Source organism: Mangifera indica, chromosome 17, assembly GCF_011075055.1.
Source record: "Mangifera indica cultivar Alphonso chromosome 17, CATAS_Mindica_2.1, whole genome shotgun sequence".
Lineage (NCBI taxonomy): Eukaryota > Viridiplantae > Streptophyta > Magnoliopsida > Sapindales > Anacardiaceae > Mangifera > Mangifera indica.
The window spans coordinates 1,824,826-1,841,963 of NC_058153.1; the positions used below are offsets into that span (position 1 = coordinate 1,824,826).

Genomic DNA, 17,138 nt, shown 5'->3' on the forward strand with positions numbered 1-17,138 from the left:
TAAAAAATCCAACCTGACAATGCAAAGTCTGGATCCAACTGTATGCTTATCATTCATTGCTTATGTCTTTCACCACATAAAATTTGTGTAGAAAATCTGATACTGAATGCAATATTTCATCTTTAACAAACCATTAAAAATTCCCAAGAATTCACAATTTGTACAATGGAATCGGAGAAGCCAATCAGAGTATACATTCTAATTCAACGGGATACTTTCAACAGAATCTAAAACCATACAAGTGAAAATCAGCTGCTCAGAAGCAAAATGAACTAGTAAAATAATTTGATTGTTGACAATCTCACTGGCTGGATACAGGAACACCATCTTCACCATTTGCTGTCTCAGTTGCCGGCGACTTCTTTGTAAGAGACTTGGGAATGTCAAGATCATCCTGTGAACAACGCTGCTGAGGGTGTGATAACAGCACACACATTTGACGGAACAGTATACGTGCAGATCCCTGTCCACTTTCAAAGACAAAACCTTCGTATTCCGAAACGTGTTCAAGGGCTTCAACAAGAGCATCATAGACCTCCTGTGGGCAGTTGTCAGGTCCAGGCTTGTCATGGAGGTACATAACGTCCATAGTGAAGGATTTCTGGTTTACAGGCCATTGATGCTGTGGCCTTACAGATGATCTGCAGTATAAAAGAAGCTACATGCAACAGAACATAAGAACCCAATTCAAGCATTTGAAGAATGCTATACAGGTCAATATAATCGCTACCCCATATAAGATCTTAAATTCAGAAATAAAACGGGAATCCATGTATCATTAAGGTTTAAAATAAAGATGCCTCGAAGAAAATATTAAAATAAACAAAAACCTTTCAAATACTTCCTAAACTTCCAGCAGGTGCCATAATATTAAGATACCATATGATTTATGAGTGAACATGCATTAAGATTTTTCTAAATTGAATACTAAGTCTGCACGTGACTTAGGTATATGGCTATAAAATTTTGCACTTTTTAGGAACAAAATACATGAGCAAATATATACGAAGTGTGAAAAAACTAGATCTTACCACCCTGAGAATCCGGTTTTGTGCACGAGATTTCTTTGCTTCGTGAGCAGCTAACTTGAAGAGATGGGTGAGATCTGCCTGACCACAAGAAGAAGTGGCTGAGAGGCCCCGAACTGCAGCCATAGCTGACTCTACATCGCTGCTGAACTCTTTTCGAAGCTACAACATACCAAATAATAAACATGGATAATTTCCAAAATTAATATAAAGTTTCAAAACTTTTGTTTCACATTACATCACAATCTTCAGCAGCATTTCCCACTTTATGTAACATATACATGTGATTTTATTGTTTAGAATTACGTGCTTCAATCTTCCTTGGTTGGAAGAAGTTCCCTGGTGAAACCTAAAATAAATCAGAAAGAATAAAAAAAACTCATTGCTGAAGACAATCTATAAATTACAAGGAATGAACATGAAAACTTTTCATTTAATCAGTCATCAACTACCTCAAGCCTTTAAGCATTTTTATACCCATGAAAGGCATAAATTAGGACAACTGCAAGCAAGAAAATTTAATAGAAATAGAACATACACAACCTGAAGAACCTTCAAATTAGCAAATGGGCGAGCTGTCACTTCTCAGGCAAGAAATAAGTATCAAGTCGTTTACATAATGGACAATTACGAGGAAATGAAAGGAAATTAAGAAAAAAAAAACTGTAGAATTGCGATTGATTAATAATTACCCAAGAAGCAGTTTTGCCGAGAGTAGCAAAAGCAAAGCGGTGATCGGGGTTGATTGAGAGCTTGGCGTTAACAAACAGGAGGATAGCTTGCTTGATAGAGTCCAATCTAGTGAATGGTCTGCCATTGATTCCTGTTGATTTCATTTCCACCAGCGATTCACTGTCCACGTCTACGCAAAATATTATGTCTTCGTTGTTTAGGCGCCTTGGCGGCACCGTGAATCGCCCTGCCGCTGAACTCGGTCCTTCTACTCCCTCCATCTCCCTTGACATTGTTGGTCGTTTTCTCAGCTTGTTATCTCGGAGACCCCGATATCAACCAGATCACTGAAACGCAGCGTTTTTCTCTCTAATGAAAGCGGTCAATATTTACCCCCAACATCAACTTAATTAATGAGAAGTGCCATGGTTTTACAAAATAATGGAAACAGAGATATGGATATTTAGAAAATCACACCCCCTTGTTTATCAAGTTTGTTCTTTTATCACTCAAACTAACTGATACATTTGGAGTAAGAATTTTGGCCCTATCAGTCTTCATCTCTGAATAGGCGCCCTCTTTAAATTTGTTCCATTCTAAGTTATCTGACATAATATCCACGTGGCATTTCTTCCTTCTATGAGAATGGAGGGAGATTGCTCACGGGCGCCACCCCACTGCAATCTTCTCTTAAGGATCTAGGGTTTTAGTCCCTTTTCAATACAAAATTTGAACTCAGTCTCAGAATTACACAGACGAAAGCTCAACTGAATTCGAGGCGCTTTCTAGCTTGTTGTTTGAAGTAAAGTATTCTCTAATCTTTTTTCAGTATAGTCTTTTATCATCGAAGCTTCAATTCTTTCATTTCGTTTTTGTTTATTGTAACTGTTTATGGTTTTGAATCTCATTTGTGATAGAGCCATATGCATCATGAACAAATTTGTTGATATAATGTTAAAAACTTCAATTGCACACCGAGTCATCTAACTCCGCTTAAATTTAACACACATTAGAAGTTCAAAACGCCGCTTGCTTCCCCCGTTGCAAGCCTACGTAACCAAAGGACGCCATAATCTGTCCAAACCACCGCGCTAAAAGCCGTCCACCATCCTGAAGTCACCACGTAGCGCCACGCTGGCAATTATTAATCAATTGCCTTTTAGTGTTTTATTGTTATCTACAAACTGTCAATTATTTTTATTAATCAAATTACATTAAAGAAAGCTAATCATTGTGAGCATTCCGTTATGCTTTATTTGGGGAACTGAAAATAGCTATTAATTAAATTTGCCAGTTAGGGCATACCCCGGCTCAATATTGAATTCAGTTTTGCTATTGGGTCGTCAGTTATTTTATTGGAATGTGTGGGATATTTGGGCAGCATCAGTAAAAACCAAGAGGCTGGCGTCTAGTAGTGCTGCTGTGAATGGTTCTTTGCAACAGCTCATTTGGGCCAAGAGTTTGCCATTTCCTTCAAAAAGGCCTAGTATGAGCGGATTCACAAATCAGATTAAATTGAATTCCATGAAGCCATGCAGATCCTCCTACATTGAAGGAAGTTTGGTTACTGGGAGGGCACCATCTTCTGTATCTGTTCCTGTGCCTCAAATTGGAGGTAATTGCAGTTTTGCTCTTGTTTAGAAATTATATTTAATATCTGGCTGTTTATTGAATTATGAAGTCCGATGTCAGGTAATGGAAGTAGCTTTGTTGACTATGAACTCAGTGAAGCAGATCCTGAGGTGCGTGAAATCATCAATAAAGAGAAAGAGAGGCAGTTCAAGAGCCTCGAGCTTATTGCTTCAGAGAATTTTACATCCCAGGCTGTGATGAAAGCAGTTGGTTCATGCCTTAGGAAAAAATACTCGAAGGATTGCCCGGTAAAAGGTAAACCATTTTCCATTTGAGGGAAACTTGTAAGCAAGTTCATTTGTTTTGTTTTTATTTTTGTAACTTAAAAGAACAAAAAGCCTTTTGGGTACTGCAGATATTATGGTGGTAATGAGCACATAGATGAGCTTGAAACCCTTTGTCAGAAGAGGGCTTTGGAAGCATTTCACTTGGATGAAAAGAAGTGGGGTGTTAATGTTCAACCATTGTCAGGTTCTCCAGCGAATTTTGAGGTTTACACTGCAATTCTGAATCCACATGATCAAATAATGGTTAGCTGTTCTATGTGCATTTTCCCCCTGAATTTCTAGTTATAATTGTTGGTCTACTGGAAATGATAAATTGATAATTTATTGTTGTAACTTATATAGAGTTTGGATTTACCTCATGGTGGACATTTGTCTCATGGGTTCAGGACTCCTAAAAGGAGGGTTTCTGACACCTCAATTTATTTTGAATCCATGCCATATCGACCTGATGAGTCTGCAGGTGATGCTGGTTCATCCTCAAAGTTGCCTAGGATATGAAGATTGACAATTTGGCTCAGCGGTTGATTCATTTTTTGAATTGCAAACAGGACTTGTTGATTATGACATGCTTGAGAAAACAGCTATTCTCTTTCGACCAAAACTCATTATTGCTGGTGCTAGTGCATATCCTCGAGATTTTGATTACCCTCACATGAGGAAGGTAAGGATTTGTTGCCAGTTTTTTGTTTTGGTTAAATAGTGACACAATAAGTTTCTGTTTTTTGTTTGTATATTCCTTTATGGCTAACCACTTGGCATTCATATGCATTGGAAGATTGCTGATGCGGTCGGAGCTTTTCTTATGATGGATATGGCTCATATAAGTGGGCTTGTCGCTGCTTCTGTCGTTGCCAACCACTTCGAGTATTGTGATATTGTGACAACAACAACATACAAGGTTTGGGTTGAACATTTGAAATTGTTTTGTTGTGCCACATATTTCTGAATTTATTTTTCTTTACGATGTTTCAGAAATTCTCTCTCTTTTTTTTTTTTCACTATACACAACATGATAAATTTCTATACTTCTGTCCAGTCTCTGAGAGGTCCAAGAGGTGGTATGATTTTTTTTCAGAAAGGATCCAATCCTTGGAGTTGATCTAGAGTCTGCCATCAATAGTACTGTCTTTCCTGGTTTACAGGTTGGTTGGACTTGTTTGCTTTCTTACTATGTGTCTGAATGGGAGTTTGTTTTTAGTCTCCATATTAATTTTCATTTATCTTCTTTTGTTATAATACTCTCTGTTTGCCATAATGAACACTTGCATGTACAGGGTGGTCCTCATAACCACACAGTTGGGGGTCTTGCAGTTTGCTTGAAGCATGCACAGTCTCCACAGTTCAAAGCTTACCAGGACAAGGTTATCAGACTTTCATGATTAAGATATTTTCCATGGAGCATCCTAACTCAGCGGACTGAATTTAGTTTTTGTGTCATGTAGGTGGTCTCTAATTGCAGAGCTCTTGCAAGCCGTTTGATTGAATTAGGCTACAAGCTCATTTCAGGCGGAAGTGACAATCACCTGGTTCTTGTAGATCTGAGGCCGTTGGTGGGTTTTTGGGGTTCAAGATTTTTGAGTTTTTGTAATCAATGCAAGTTTCTCACTGCTTATTCCATCGATAACAGTTAGGTTCCTGAAATGTTTTCATTCTTTTCTCAAGGTGATGATATTAGTCTTAATAGGAAACTATATTAGAAAATGATGTGTTACTGTACCATATAATGCAACATGCCATAAACCGTAATTTTGTTTGCAATTTTAAATTTTTTATTTAAGTGGTGTTTTTAATGTTAGAAAATATCACAGACTGAATTCTTCAGTCTTGTGAAATTGCAATTTCTTAGGTTTATTCACTTAACCATGTGTGATGTGAGTGAACATATTTGCAAACGGTATTTATACCATTGAATTATCGGGATGTAAAAAAGTATTTGGTTTGTTGTTGACAGGGCATTGATGGGGCTTGGGTTGAGAAAATTCTTGACATGGCCTCGATCACCCTCAACAAAAATTCAGTGCCAGGTATGCCTTGCATTGTTGGTCCTAACCATTAATCTTTTAAAAAGTCGTGCGTATTTTTCCTTCGTTTTTGCTATCATGGTACTCACTCGAGCTATTGTCAAATTGTGAAGGTGATAAGAGTGCCTTAGTCGCCGGTGGCATTCACATAGGTTCGCCTGCAATGACTACCAGGGGATTTTAAGAGAAACAATTCGTTGCAGTTGCTGACTTTATTCACGAGGGTATAAAAATAACACTTGAAGCAAAACAATTGGTTAAAGGATCAAAGCGCCAAGATTTCATGAAATTCATAGCATCTGGGGATTTCTCCTTGATGAATAGGTGTCAGATCTTCGTGGAAAAGTCAAGGCTCTTACTACCCAGTTTCCAATTTCTGGAGTATAAAAGGTAGTTACAATCTTTTGATATTTTCTCATGGGGATGAAGGCTTGTGTAGTGTTGGAGAAATATTGTTATAAAAGCCAAATGTTTGATAATTTGGCCTTTTTGGTGTTTACTAATAAAATATCCCTTCGCAGCTGCCTGCCAAATGCTAAAATTTGTAGAATAGAACTAGTCAATTTGAGTGCATGTTTAAGAGGATTTCAAATCATTTTAAACTGAAATTAGGGGATATAAACAATTCAAAATCACTTGTACATGCAGTTTTATATGAGGGAGAGGAATCTTTGTTGTCAACTCATTTCGATACATAGAGCCTGTGACCCAGCCTATTCCCCATTTTGTGTAGGCTAGACCCAAATCGAGTTGGTTTGATTTGATTCAATTCGATTTGATTCAAATTTGTTTACTTTGAATATGAATCGAGTTCGAGTTAAGAGGTTCGATTCGTTTTAAAACTGAACCAAATTCGAATTATAAAGAATTTGGCTTGGTTTGGCTTGCGAATTTGATAGATGATTTGATTCAGTTTGAACTTAACTTGAGGATCGATTTGAATTATATTAAATAATTGTTAAACAACGTCGTTTTGTTAACGAGCCATAAATTCAAACCTTGAATTTAAGTAATAAATTTAAAACCAAACTTGAATCGAACTTGAATCACTCTTTATATTGGTTCGATGAATTTGAATCGAATTATTTTTTATTCGAAACAAGGGGTGTTTGGGCTCGACTTAACTTAGTTTGTATCTACCCTTGATTTGGTGATACAATTTATAAAATTACAAATTATGTTAGACTCGAAGGTCATGCAAACTATATATTAGGGGTCTTGTGGTATAGTTCATAGGTTAGTCTAATAAAAAATAATTAAAATTAAAAATATGAAGACTTATAAAATGATTGGTTAGCACACAAAAGTTTATGGGTCAACCTATTAAGGGCTCACTAAGAGATAGTCTGAGAGATCTTAGGTTGTGTCATGAATTTTGTCATACTCATAGATTAGTCTGACCTACAAGACCTATCAATTGACGAGCCTAGCCACAACACGATCCATAGATATGACTCATCACATTATACCTGATTTGGCATAATTTATTGTCGTGTCTATTGATATATAATATTTATACAATTTTTGACAACCTAGAAAACAACTAAGACACTTGCTCAAATTGCATTGGTTTGATAATGGTACCACACAAAAATAGATAAGATACATTAAAGTCAGTATATAACGTGCAGACGAGTTAGAGATGAATTTAAATCGAGTGAATTTAAGTTTGAATTCACAATTAGTTTCATGATGATTATATTCACCTCTCCAACGATATTGTCTACCTCCTCAACGATATTGTTCAACATACTATCTATTCCTCAATGACATTGTTCACCCATATATTAAAATTTAAACCGAATTTAAATTGAGATTTCATTTTATTCTTGAGCGTGAGCCCAAAAATTCTAAAGCGTTTATTGAACAGCAGTGATATATGTAGTTGAAACTGGGCCTTACTAAAAGCCCAATTAAAAGATTTACTCCTGTATCCCTAAACCCAAAACCTACTGTGCCATCTCACGCTAAGCCCATTCCATTGCCTTCCCCCTCTACATGAAAAGACTGCCTGTCCCCTATTTCCTTTAATGCTAGCTAGGGTTTACGTTTAAGCGACGCTCTAGTCTCCGGATTTCTTTGCCTTCATAATTTCTCTGCTTTAGTGATTCAGATTTCACAAATTCATTCTTTCATATTCAAGGTAACCTTTTTTTTTTTCAATAATTTAAGATATTCTCGGTTAATGCATTTTGTGGAGCTGATTTCTGATATCCTTTAAGTTAGCGCAAAATATTCTAAACTCTTTTTTTCTTCATGGACGATCTATTTCTCATTTAATTCGTTTCGTTTCCAAGTTTTGCAATGAGATTGCTTGTTTGCTTGATGCAGACGTCTTCATATATTTAGTCAACAATCAAATTCTGTTTTAATGAATTTATCTAATAATTTCCAAATTTTTTTATGGGATTGCAGCTTAAATCTGTGCTCAATGCCTAAAAAATCTAAGTCTGCCAAGGTACTTGAAAAAACGCAAGAAATTGCCCCTGTGGAAGATGAAAAACCTTCTCCGAAGTCAAAAAAAGTGAGTAACGAGATTGATGAAAAGCCTTCTTCGAAGTCTAAAAAATTTAGTAACGAGGTTGATGAAAAGTCTTCTTCGAAGTCTAAAAAAGTGAGTAATGAGATTGATAAAATTTTTGCTGATAAAAAGAGGAAGAAACCTGAAGGTAAAAAATCCCAGAAGTCAGACAAAGAAGAATCTAGTGAAATAAAATTGGTGAAAAGGAAGAAAGAAAACAAGAGTAAAGGAGCCGCCAGGGGTGGTTTTGCAGATGCTCCTTCTCGGCCTAGGAGGAAAACTGAAGATGGATTTACTATCTACATGGAAGAGGAGTTAGGTATCAACAATTCTGATGCTGGAAACACCCCACTTTGTCCATTTGATTGTTCTTGTTGCTTTTAGAGGTACTTGATGATGGGTATGTTCTCTTTCACAGATGATTAAGGTTTCATTTGTCAAACGTAGACTATGAATTCAACATGATTCATCAGTGTTAATTTCCCCCATTTTGATACTTAAGTTTTCAGACAGATATGTATTATTGAAGCTGTGGAATGAGTAGACCCAGAAATCAAGTATAGTACTAAATTTTTTTCTTCTCATGAAAAGAAGTTTATTACTGAGTTAGAACTTTACCTGCAGGAGGTTGTGATTAGATGGATCTTTATTTTGGCCAACTGTTTTGTTATGTATATCAATTACACGTATCTTTATGTGGGTTAATTGGTTTTTATTTATTGCTTTACAATAAGTGTGCTCTGGAGTTGCAGAATGCATCAATTTGCGTTGTCTTGTATATGCGATTCTATTAAGTTGAGCATTGGGATAGTAGAATTGCAGTTTTTTGTGATATGGGTTTATAGTAATTATATGTAGGAATGCAGTGCTAGTGATTATCTGATGGTTGTCTTTTCACTTCTGTTTGGTAAACTTCATGGAGCTTAGATTTGGAAACAAGTCACTGCTCACAGGAGGTTTTGGATTGTCCCTTAAAGTCTCACATTCCAAATATTTCAGTTATTATCTTCTTTTGGTTCTTTTACTGTCAACTTATTGTAACATTGTTCAAGCATTATGTAAAATGTAAATTACCATTTTCATATCTTAGGATTTCAAGTGCAAGATATACTGGTTCTCACATCGGAATGTATGAGTTTATGATGTGAGGTTTTTATGGTTTTGAACTCTCTAATCTCAACAATTAACTTTTGAGTTATGATTCTTCTAGGTTTATGCCATCGTCACTTCCAAATCTACTAGTGATTCCATGTTGAGGTATAAAAATGTCAAATTTGCGTCATATATTTAGCTAATCTTTTGGACTGTTATTGTGTTTCCATGGCATGCAGGGTTATGAAACAAAAATGTCAAATTTGCATTACATATTTAACTAATCTTTTAGACTGTTATTTGTCTCGAATTCAACCCCTTAATAGAGTTGACATTAAACTTTGACACAACACCCAACATCAACAGTCAACCCTCATTCAATCCAACATGGATCTAAACAAAACATTTTTTTCAAACCGAATCAACAAAATAATTCAATTTAAATCATAGTTCATGAAATCAAAATATTCCTGAAAGGTTCCCAAGTTATGTTCAGTCTCCAAAGTCAAGGTAATACAAACTCCGTTGAAAGTCTTCCAAGACCCAAAAAATAGTACCCAGGTATGATTTTGCAACGGATTTGATATTGGTTCATACATTATCGTTTGTTTCTGGGAAGTTTCATTCTCTTGAAAACTGCACAAATGAAGGTTATACTCTCATGAATATGCATCCTTCAATGAATGCCATTTCTACATACTCGATTTCATGAACTAAGGTTTAAACTTGTGGAGATTTTGTTTTGAAAATCAATGTGTATTGTTTAAGATTGCACAGCCCAAGCTGCAGCGGAGAAACAAATCAACTTTCAAAAGGATCCAAAAAGGCAGAGGGTAAACAATTTAGCTCCTTTAAATTTGAAGGAAACCATGCAAGAGAGGCTCCCTCCACTCGTGTAGGAGCCAATTTTAGGCACTATGCAAAAGGTTGCTTGTTTTAGATTAATAAACAAGCTCCCGTGTCTGACTGAGTGCCATTACTCGTTTGAGAGTTTTTATGGTAAAATTGGAAAATTATAACCAGGTAATTGTATCATGAAACAACGATGAGTTTCCTGGATCTTCCGCTGGTAAGTTTATATGGGCTCCAAGCGGCAGACGGGTAACCATGAGTAAAGTTCCTGCTGCTGACTCAGATGTGGAGCCACAATCAAATTATATATTTGTTAAAGTTGAATATGAATCTGGCAAACCAAGGCTTAGTAAACACAGACAAAAGACTAAAGAGACTTTCCCAGTTACCTGAACAAAAGATAAACCCTATTCTGCAGCTCCAGAATGCAGCTGTCGTATGAATAAAGCCGACCTATCGTTACACATGATCGATGCCCAGAAATAAATGACACAAAAAGAAGACGAAGAAATCTGATTACCAAAGAGGATTTATAAGAAATATTCGTATTTACTCCGGACTCCATTTTGAACAGAGTCAAACTGATGCACAAATTGCTTAAGAAGCCATTTGGCTGCCTGACCAACAAAGTGAGCTGGAGAAGAAGCAGGAGCCATTAAAAAGTACAGAGCAGGCAGGCAAAGGAGGTACAAAATGATTTTCAATAACACACTGCATCTGTTTCATGTAAATTTATAGTGCTTTCCAGAAACCCTAACTCCCTGAGAAAATGCAATTACTGAAATAGACGAAGATATCTACAGCCCTTTAGGGTCAATGAAGTAATTCAGTCATTTTTTTTCAAGTTCAGCAGTGGATCCACTAAAACCAATGTTTTCAAAAGTGGATGACGAGATTCAAACAGTGAGTTGCCACATATTCAACAATATCAAGTCTTAAAGACTGGACATGGAACTCTAATTACCTACAATATTCAACAATACCACTCATCGAGATTAAGTCTTATTGATCAGTATTTTAACTAGACCTAAACCACAAGAATACAATAGACCGTCATCAAACATACAAGCAACAAAAAAGTGTCAATTTAAGACCAAGTTGCCACATATGTCTAACTTTTGGGTGACTTGGATACTGCACTCTGTTGAACAGGCTGAGAAGCTGGTGCAGCATTGCCATCAGCAGAATATTGTGAGTACCCACCAGCATAAGAGTTGTAAGATGGTGGCCCCTGACCATAACCTGGTTGACTAACCAGTGGTGCACCATAGCCATACCCTTGCTGAGTAGCTCCACTATAACTGGATGGTGGGGCACGTTGAGAACCTGAATCTGGTTGAGAATAGCCAGATGATGGTGGCTGTGAATGGGCATATCCAGGCTGAACAGGTGCAGGCTGCCCATAGCCTCCTGCAGCACTAGGAGACTGTTGGGTCTGTCCATAAGCAGGGGGATTAGGTTTCTGTCCCTGGGGTGGCCCATAGCTGGGGTATCCAGACTGAGCTGGTGCTTGATTACCATAGCCACCCTGAGACGTAGGAGGCACTGCATAGCCTGGCTGAGCAGCTCCTTGAGGTGGATAACTGGCAGGGTTTGGACTACGTTGTTGACTGGTACCATAGCCCTGCATGGGTGGAGGTGCCTGAGTTGCATCACCTGTTCCATACGCGGGAGTATGCCCCTCTTGAGTTGGGTTGGTCATGTTACCATAGCCAGATCCAGAATTGTAACCTTGTTGCTGATCATATGATGCAGGCTGCCCATACCCTGACTGAGGCACATGGTATCCACCATAGCCATCTTGAGAATAACCTTGTCCCTGTTGATTATAGCCAGATGCTGCTGGCTGATTGTAATTGTAACCGAAGTTATCTGCTGGTGCTGCTGAACCACCTGCGGCTGGTGGTTGCTGAGAAGTCGGTTGTTGACTATAGTAATCATAACCACTTCCCTGGGTGGTTTGCTGGGATGGCGGTACAGAGGACTGGTCCCAATTAGCAGAATATCCACCAGATGCTGACTGGGAAGGATACCCAGCATATGGAGGCTGAGACATGTTATACTGGGGTGATGGACCAGGGTATGCTCCAGGCTGCATATAACCATACCCAGGTTGTTGCATTGGAGGAGCCCCAGGAGTACCCCAGTTTGTAGGTGGTCGTGCTTGATAACCTTGCTGAGAATATCCACCAGCCATTGCTGGATTTCTAACCCGATTCTGCACAAAATTGTTTTTCAAGATAACCATATCGGACATTTCAACAATGCTAGAATAGATGGACAATGTAGTAGAGCATAAAATGTATGTGTTAACTAATATGAAGCATCTAAAAATAAGCACAAGGAAACACAGAAAAACATATACAATCAAATAGGGACTAACCGAGTTCAAAGTATACTGGGAATGGGTATAAATATAAATGCCTACATACCGTACTGGTTGATGGGATTATTGAGTTACTGCAGCGAAAGCACATCCTCTCTCTATTTGCAGTGAATGGGGGGAAAAAAAAAAGAACCACAAGTACTATGCAAGCTTTTACATAAAGGCAAACAGAGACATAAACCCATAGCCATTGACAGGCAAAGAGCTTACAAGAAGTTTAAACCATATAATATCTAGACAAAATATTCCATTGATGCATTGTATTTAACAGAAGCATCAATCATAAGCATAAAAGAATCCTAAAAGATCAATATGTATTAGACAAGAACACAGGAGTTAATAATGGCTCCAAAATCAATAGAAAAAGCCGAATAAGATACTAAATTAATAGAAACACAAAATTCCAAACTTCAGAACAGAAGTAATACAGTAATAATTTAAATTTACACAATTCTAATTGCATCTAAAGAAGATACCATACAGGTAGTACTTTATAAGAGAAGTGGTTGCTTAGGGGCTGATATTAATATAAACTCAATCATCCACACAATCGATCTACTGGTACACGACTGTGAATGTTCTTTGACAAATTTGTAGAAGAAATATTATTAAAGTATGGACTAAGATTAGATTTTAAATACAACTAAACGAGGCTAATATTAATTAAGAGATGCTTAATAGACAAAGACATAACAAGTTGCAAACTTAACAAAAGATAAGAGTGATAATCATAATACGCATGATAGAGTGCAACAATCAAAAGACAATGATAATGGATGCAAACTTTTCTCAGTATAAGTTAATTGTAAAAAGTTTAAAAAATCCTGAAAGCTTCTAGGTAATTTGGTGTTCAGGAACAAAGCAGTGTATGGCACATAATCTTCAATTAACAAATTCAAAACCCCCTCCACAATGACAAAGCAGATAAAGAACAATCATAAGGAGGAAAATAAAAAAAGATAAAGAAAATTAGATTAACCACCAAAAAGATAACTTCATTTGGATAAAGACTTGAACATTAGCTAGTTAATTCACATAATTTCTAAACCTTGCGACCGTTAAAACAGGAAACCAAGGGAAAATATAGAAAGAAAAATTCTTGCATAAACTGACACCACAGAAGATATGATCCTAAAGATCTTATTCCAATATCAAAATCCATTCCAATAACCTTGTACCTATATCAATAGTAAACTTGCAACCTCCCTCAAAACACATATCAGGAAATGGGATTTAGAGCCATACCAGAGCAACGCTGAGGGAACACCAACACAAAGAGATCCATGTTGGTGTGACCAAAAGTCCACTATACACTAACCCTACGATAGTTCTCAATAACAATATCAGTCATAGCATACATGATTAATAAGTATATTTGGAGGCAAAATAAGTTATAATCCCATAATTCCATTTACTCAGGTGTACAACTATAGTAATATCCGACTAAAAAAGGACACTAGTACACAAGGATCTAAACAGAACTAATAGTTAAGTGTAGTCAACGACTGAGACAAAATAATCTACTTCTTCATCGCATTAAGGAATTAGAGAACCGGTACAGTGGCTGAGAGAATTAGCTGCTGATAATATAACAAGAATTACTATAGAAAATATAATGCTAACATTGATAGAAGTAACCAATGGACAACAAAGAAACAATTAACACAATAAAAAAATTATTTTTAGGAGAAAGAGAGACAATTTTTTTAAACTAAGACAGAAATCCAGAAACAGTTCCAACCCATACTCTAAAACGGACAGTTAGAACCCGTATACCCTGCACTGACAAAAAAATTGTGATACAAGCAAAATATTGGCACATGAATTCCTCTCAAATAACTATGAAATAAAGAGCACCCCAAAGCAATAATTTGAATTCATAAGAAACACCTTTGGTAGAACTTGTAATACTAGTTGAATCAAATAAATAGCCAATAGAACTACAAGATTCAAAAATAACATGTAGGAGAGAACAACAAAACATAAGAATCACAAGTAAAAATATCAATCTTCCCAACAAAGAACACGTAGATCCACACAAACCAAACTAAATTGACATATTCAATTAATAATGCATGTCTCACTTTTTCGTTGCCAGTAACTAAGCAGATGCAGAAACCATGCATGCAAGAGAGTAAAAGAGCCTTAATCTGCAAATTAACACATTCACAGTGCATACCTCACTGATGACTTCATTAACCAATTGTTTTGCACTTTCAATCTGTTCACTAGACCCATCTATCTGTACCGTCCTTTCTGCTGATGTATCACCAGGGGGCAGATGCAGAGGTATTACCTGCAAAAAAATAAAAAGTACCAAAAAAATTATAAAATCTTGTTAGCAATTGTTTCACCTAAGCACAAGATAAGCAGGATAGTAAAACAACAATTATAATTTGATAACAGACCTGAATACGAGCCCCAGTCCTTGCTTGCATATTTTTTATTGTTTCACCTCCTTTACCGATTACTAGACCAACCTGCAGTCCAGTACATCATTAAAGACAATCCCAAATCGGTAAAACAATCTAACAGACAAAAACTTTTTACCACCTTGTTGTTTGGAATTTTCATCACAAAACTGTCTGATCCAGCCTGTCCAGTCAGCCTCCGAGAAATTATACCAGATCCCCCTGTTTCAGCCTGTTCCAAACTTGGCATTAGAATGGGGTAATCAAAAGATGAATGACATTACATAGCAGTCACTAAGGGATAATAAATACAAAAGCTATAAGAAAAACAGACTACATTCTCTCTCATGCCATTCACAGACCAATCTAAAATATGCAACTGTAAAGACAAACATGATCTACAAATAAACTGTAAAGATGAAATTGAAAAAGGTTTTAAGGTAGAAGCACCAAGAACAAAAGGGAGAGAGTGATGATTGAAGCAAGAATATTGAGGCCACCTCAGCAAGAACATCATTAATAAGCTGTTCTGCCTTAGCAATTTGTTCTGGAGTACCCATAAGTTCCACCATTCTAGTTGGAGAATTGAGATCCGCCTCTGTGTCTCGAGTTACTTGAATCTTTGCTCCAGACTGAAGTTGAAGGTATTTGATAGTCTCTCCACTTTTGCCAATTATAACACCAACCCGGATATTTGGTATCTCGATCTTTTTACTTGTTCCAATACCACCCTGGAAGCCACCATATGAAACCGGTATAGCTGAAGGCACTGGGCTTGGCTTCACATCTGTATATAATGAGATCGGTCACAGGTTTTACATCTAGTTTTGGATATTTCCAAATAATGATCCACAAACAAAGTCTTCATATGTTACCAAGAAAAAGTGGGCATAACATTTATAAGGTGCACTACCCAATTAAAAATTAAAGCACTTAAATCATATACGTTTTGAAAAAGGCATAACAGAATCCCTTAAACCCAACATGAAAGGCCGCCTTTCATCACAACGACAAGAGTAACAAAAACCAAAAGCAAACCCAAACACAAACCGATAAGTAGCAACACGCAAAAAAATAAAAATAAAAATAACCAACAAAAATATCATATAATATAAAACAAAGTAAAAACATTTAAAGAAGAGAGTAAAAGAATGTATGCATACCGCTGGGAGGGGAGCTGAACCCCTTATCGGCGGAATCGAAGGCGCCAGAGCCGTTTTCCACGCGAGGGCGCTTGGCATCGGCTGGAGCAGAGTTGAGAAGTCGAGCAGCGATCTGCTCAGCGCGCCGCTTGGCCGCCTGGAAGTCATCTACAGGTGGCGGCACGTTGTTGTAGGATGGAGGGGCGGAGGAATCCGGAGCAGGCATCGGAGGTCCAGAGGAAAAGCCCGTGGGCCTACGGGGAGCGGATGGAAGCGTCGTCGTTTGGTCGTCGTATTTTCGTTTATTGGGCGCGGTGGTGTCTGATGAGTATTGAGGTTCGTCTGCCATCTCGAGTGAGCGAAGAGAATAGAAACCCTAAAGATTGAGAGTTTAGATGAGTGAGATAATAATACCCCTCGCTTTTATATTGGGTGGCAGACAGACAGACAGACAGTGGCTTCCTGATAATTTTAATTCGACTCAGTTATATCTTACAAGAGAGTTTTCCTGTTTCTGAATATGGATTGCGAAGTGCGGCCTATAGTTTTGGACCTTTGGTGGACAGCTGAGCAAAATTCTAACTTGGAAAGGATATTTTCGATAGGCTGAATTTGAGCCAAAGCCAATCGAAGACCATGTTAAGCTAAGTTTAAACCGATTTGAATGATAAAAAGTGACATTGGAAAAAATATTAGTCATAAAAGGAAAAGGAGGGAAAAACACCGAAAAATAAAAAGCTTCAACGAAAAATGGTCTATGAAATCAAATATAGCCTCCGATTCGGAGTCTACCAAAGAGCACTAAATAGAGTTATATTCAAACTAAATTTGTTAGAATTCGAAAATAAGTTCGGCTCAAACAAAGTTGAAATAAACTCTACTTAAATGAATCCAAAGTCAAGCTCAAGTCTAAGAATTACATATTTTCGAATTTGAACTTAAACCTTAAGGATGTTTGATTTGAAAAAATTCAATAAAAATCAACTAAAATAACATCATTTCGACTAGTATATATTAAAATAACATCGTTTTATATATTTTTTGCTCGACAACAATAGTGAACTGAGTTTTTAATTTAACTCGAGCTCAATTTC

The 17,138-nt window shown here is 37.0% G+C and overlaps 3 protein-coding genes and 1 pseudogene across 3 annotated transcripts; 2 read left to right on the plus strand and 2 right to left on the minus strand.

Annotated features, from left to right (window-relative positions):
- Window positions 1-97: 97 nt before the first annotated feature.
- LOC123200439 lies at window positions 98-2,176 on the minus strand. The gene is made up of 3 exons (XM_044615622.1): window positions 1,721-2,176; window positions 1,032-1,190; window positions 98-658 (listed from the first exon to the last, which is right to left on the minus strand). Exons 1-3 carry the CDS (start codon window positions 1,991-1,993, stop codon window positions 302-304), a joined length of 789 nt encoding a protein of 262 aa, XP_044471557.1. The 5' UTR covers window positions 1,994-2,176; the 3' UTR covers window positions 98-301.
- A 375-nt stretch (window positions 2,177-2,551) lies between these two features.
- LOC123200436 lies at window positions 2,552-6,333 on the plus strand (annotated as a pseudogene).
- A 1,299-nt stretch (window positions 6,334-7,632) lies between these two features.
- LOC123200321 (uncharacterized protein C6G9.01c) lies at window positions 7,633-8,993 on the plus strand. The gene is made up of 2 exons (XM_044615468.1): window positions 7,633-7,783; window positions 8,056-8,993. The coding sequence occupies exon 2, from the start codon at window positions 8,072-8,074 to the stop codon at window positions 8,543-8,545; it is 474 nt and encodes a 157-aa protein (XP_044471403.1). The 5' UTR covers window positions 7,633-7,783; window positions 8,056-8,071; the 3' UTR covers window positions 8,546-8,993.
- Window positions 8,994-10,992: 1,999 nt separating this feature from the next.
- LOC123200320 (far upstream element-binding protein 2-like) lies at window positions 10,993-16,634 on the minus strand. The gene is made up of 6 exons (XM_044615467.1): window positions 16,066-16,634; window positions 15,403-15,689; window positions 15,045-15,134; window positions 14,900-14,971; window positions 14,671-14,787; window positions 10,993-12,323 (listed from the first exon to the last, which is right to left on the minus strand). The coding sequence occupies exons 1-6, from the start codon at window positions 16,391-16,393 to the stop codon at window positions 11,217-11,219; spliced, it is 2,001 nt and encodes a 666-aa protein (XP_044471402.1). The 5' UTR covers window positions 16,394-16,634; the 3' UTR covers window positions 10,993-11,216.
- Between the last annotated feature and the right edge of the window lie 504 nt (window positions 16,635-17,138).

What these genes read in the sequence shown, in the direction of transcription:
- LOC123200439 (XM_044615622.1), bottom strand. Translation starts at nt 1,993, where the DNA reads ATGTCAAGGGAGATGGAGGGAGTAGAAGGACCGAGTTCAGCGGCAGGG. An exon ending in TCGGCAAAACTGCTTCTTGG is followed by an intron (nt 1,191 to 1,720) that starts GTAATTATTAAT and finishes GGTATGTTGTAG; the next exon opens with CTTCGAAAAGAGTTCAGCAG. An exon ending in AAAACCGGATTCTCAGGGTG is followed by an intron (nt 659 to 1,031) that starts GTAAGATCTAGT and finishes TGTTGCATGTAG; the next exon opens with CTTCTTTTATACTGCAGATC.
- LOC123200321 (XM_044615468.1), top strand. Translation starts at nt 8,072, where the DNA reads ATGCCTAAAAAATCTAAGTCTGCCAAGGTACTTGAAAAAACGCAAGAA.
- LOC123200320 (XM_044615467.1), bottom strand. Translation starts at nt 16,393, where the DNA reads ATGGCAGACGAACCTCAATACTCATCAGACACCACCGCGCCCAATAAA. An exon ending in TGAAAATTCCAAACAACAAG is followed by an intron (nt 14,972 to 15,044) that starts GTGGTAAAAAGT and finishes ACTGGACTGCAG; the next exon opens with GTTGGTCTAGTAATCGGTAA. An exon ending in TTAATGAAGTCATCAGTGAG is followed by an intron (nt 12,324 to 14,670) that starts GTATGCACTGTG and finishes AATTTTGTGCAG; the next exon opens with AATCGGGTTAGAAATCCAGC.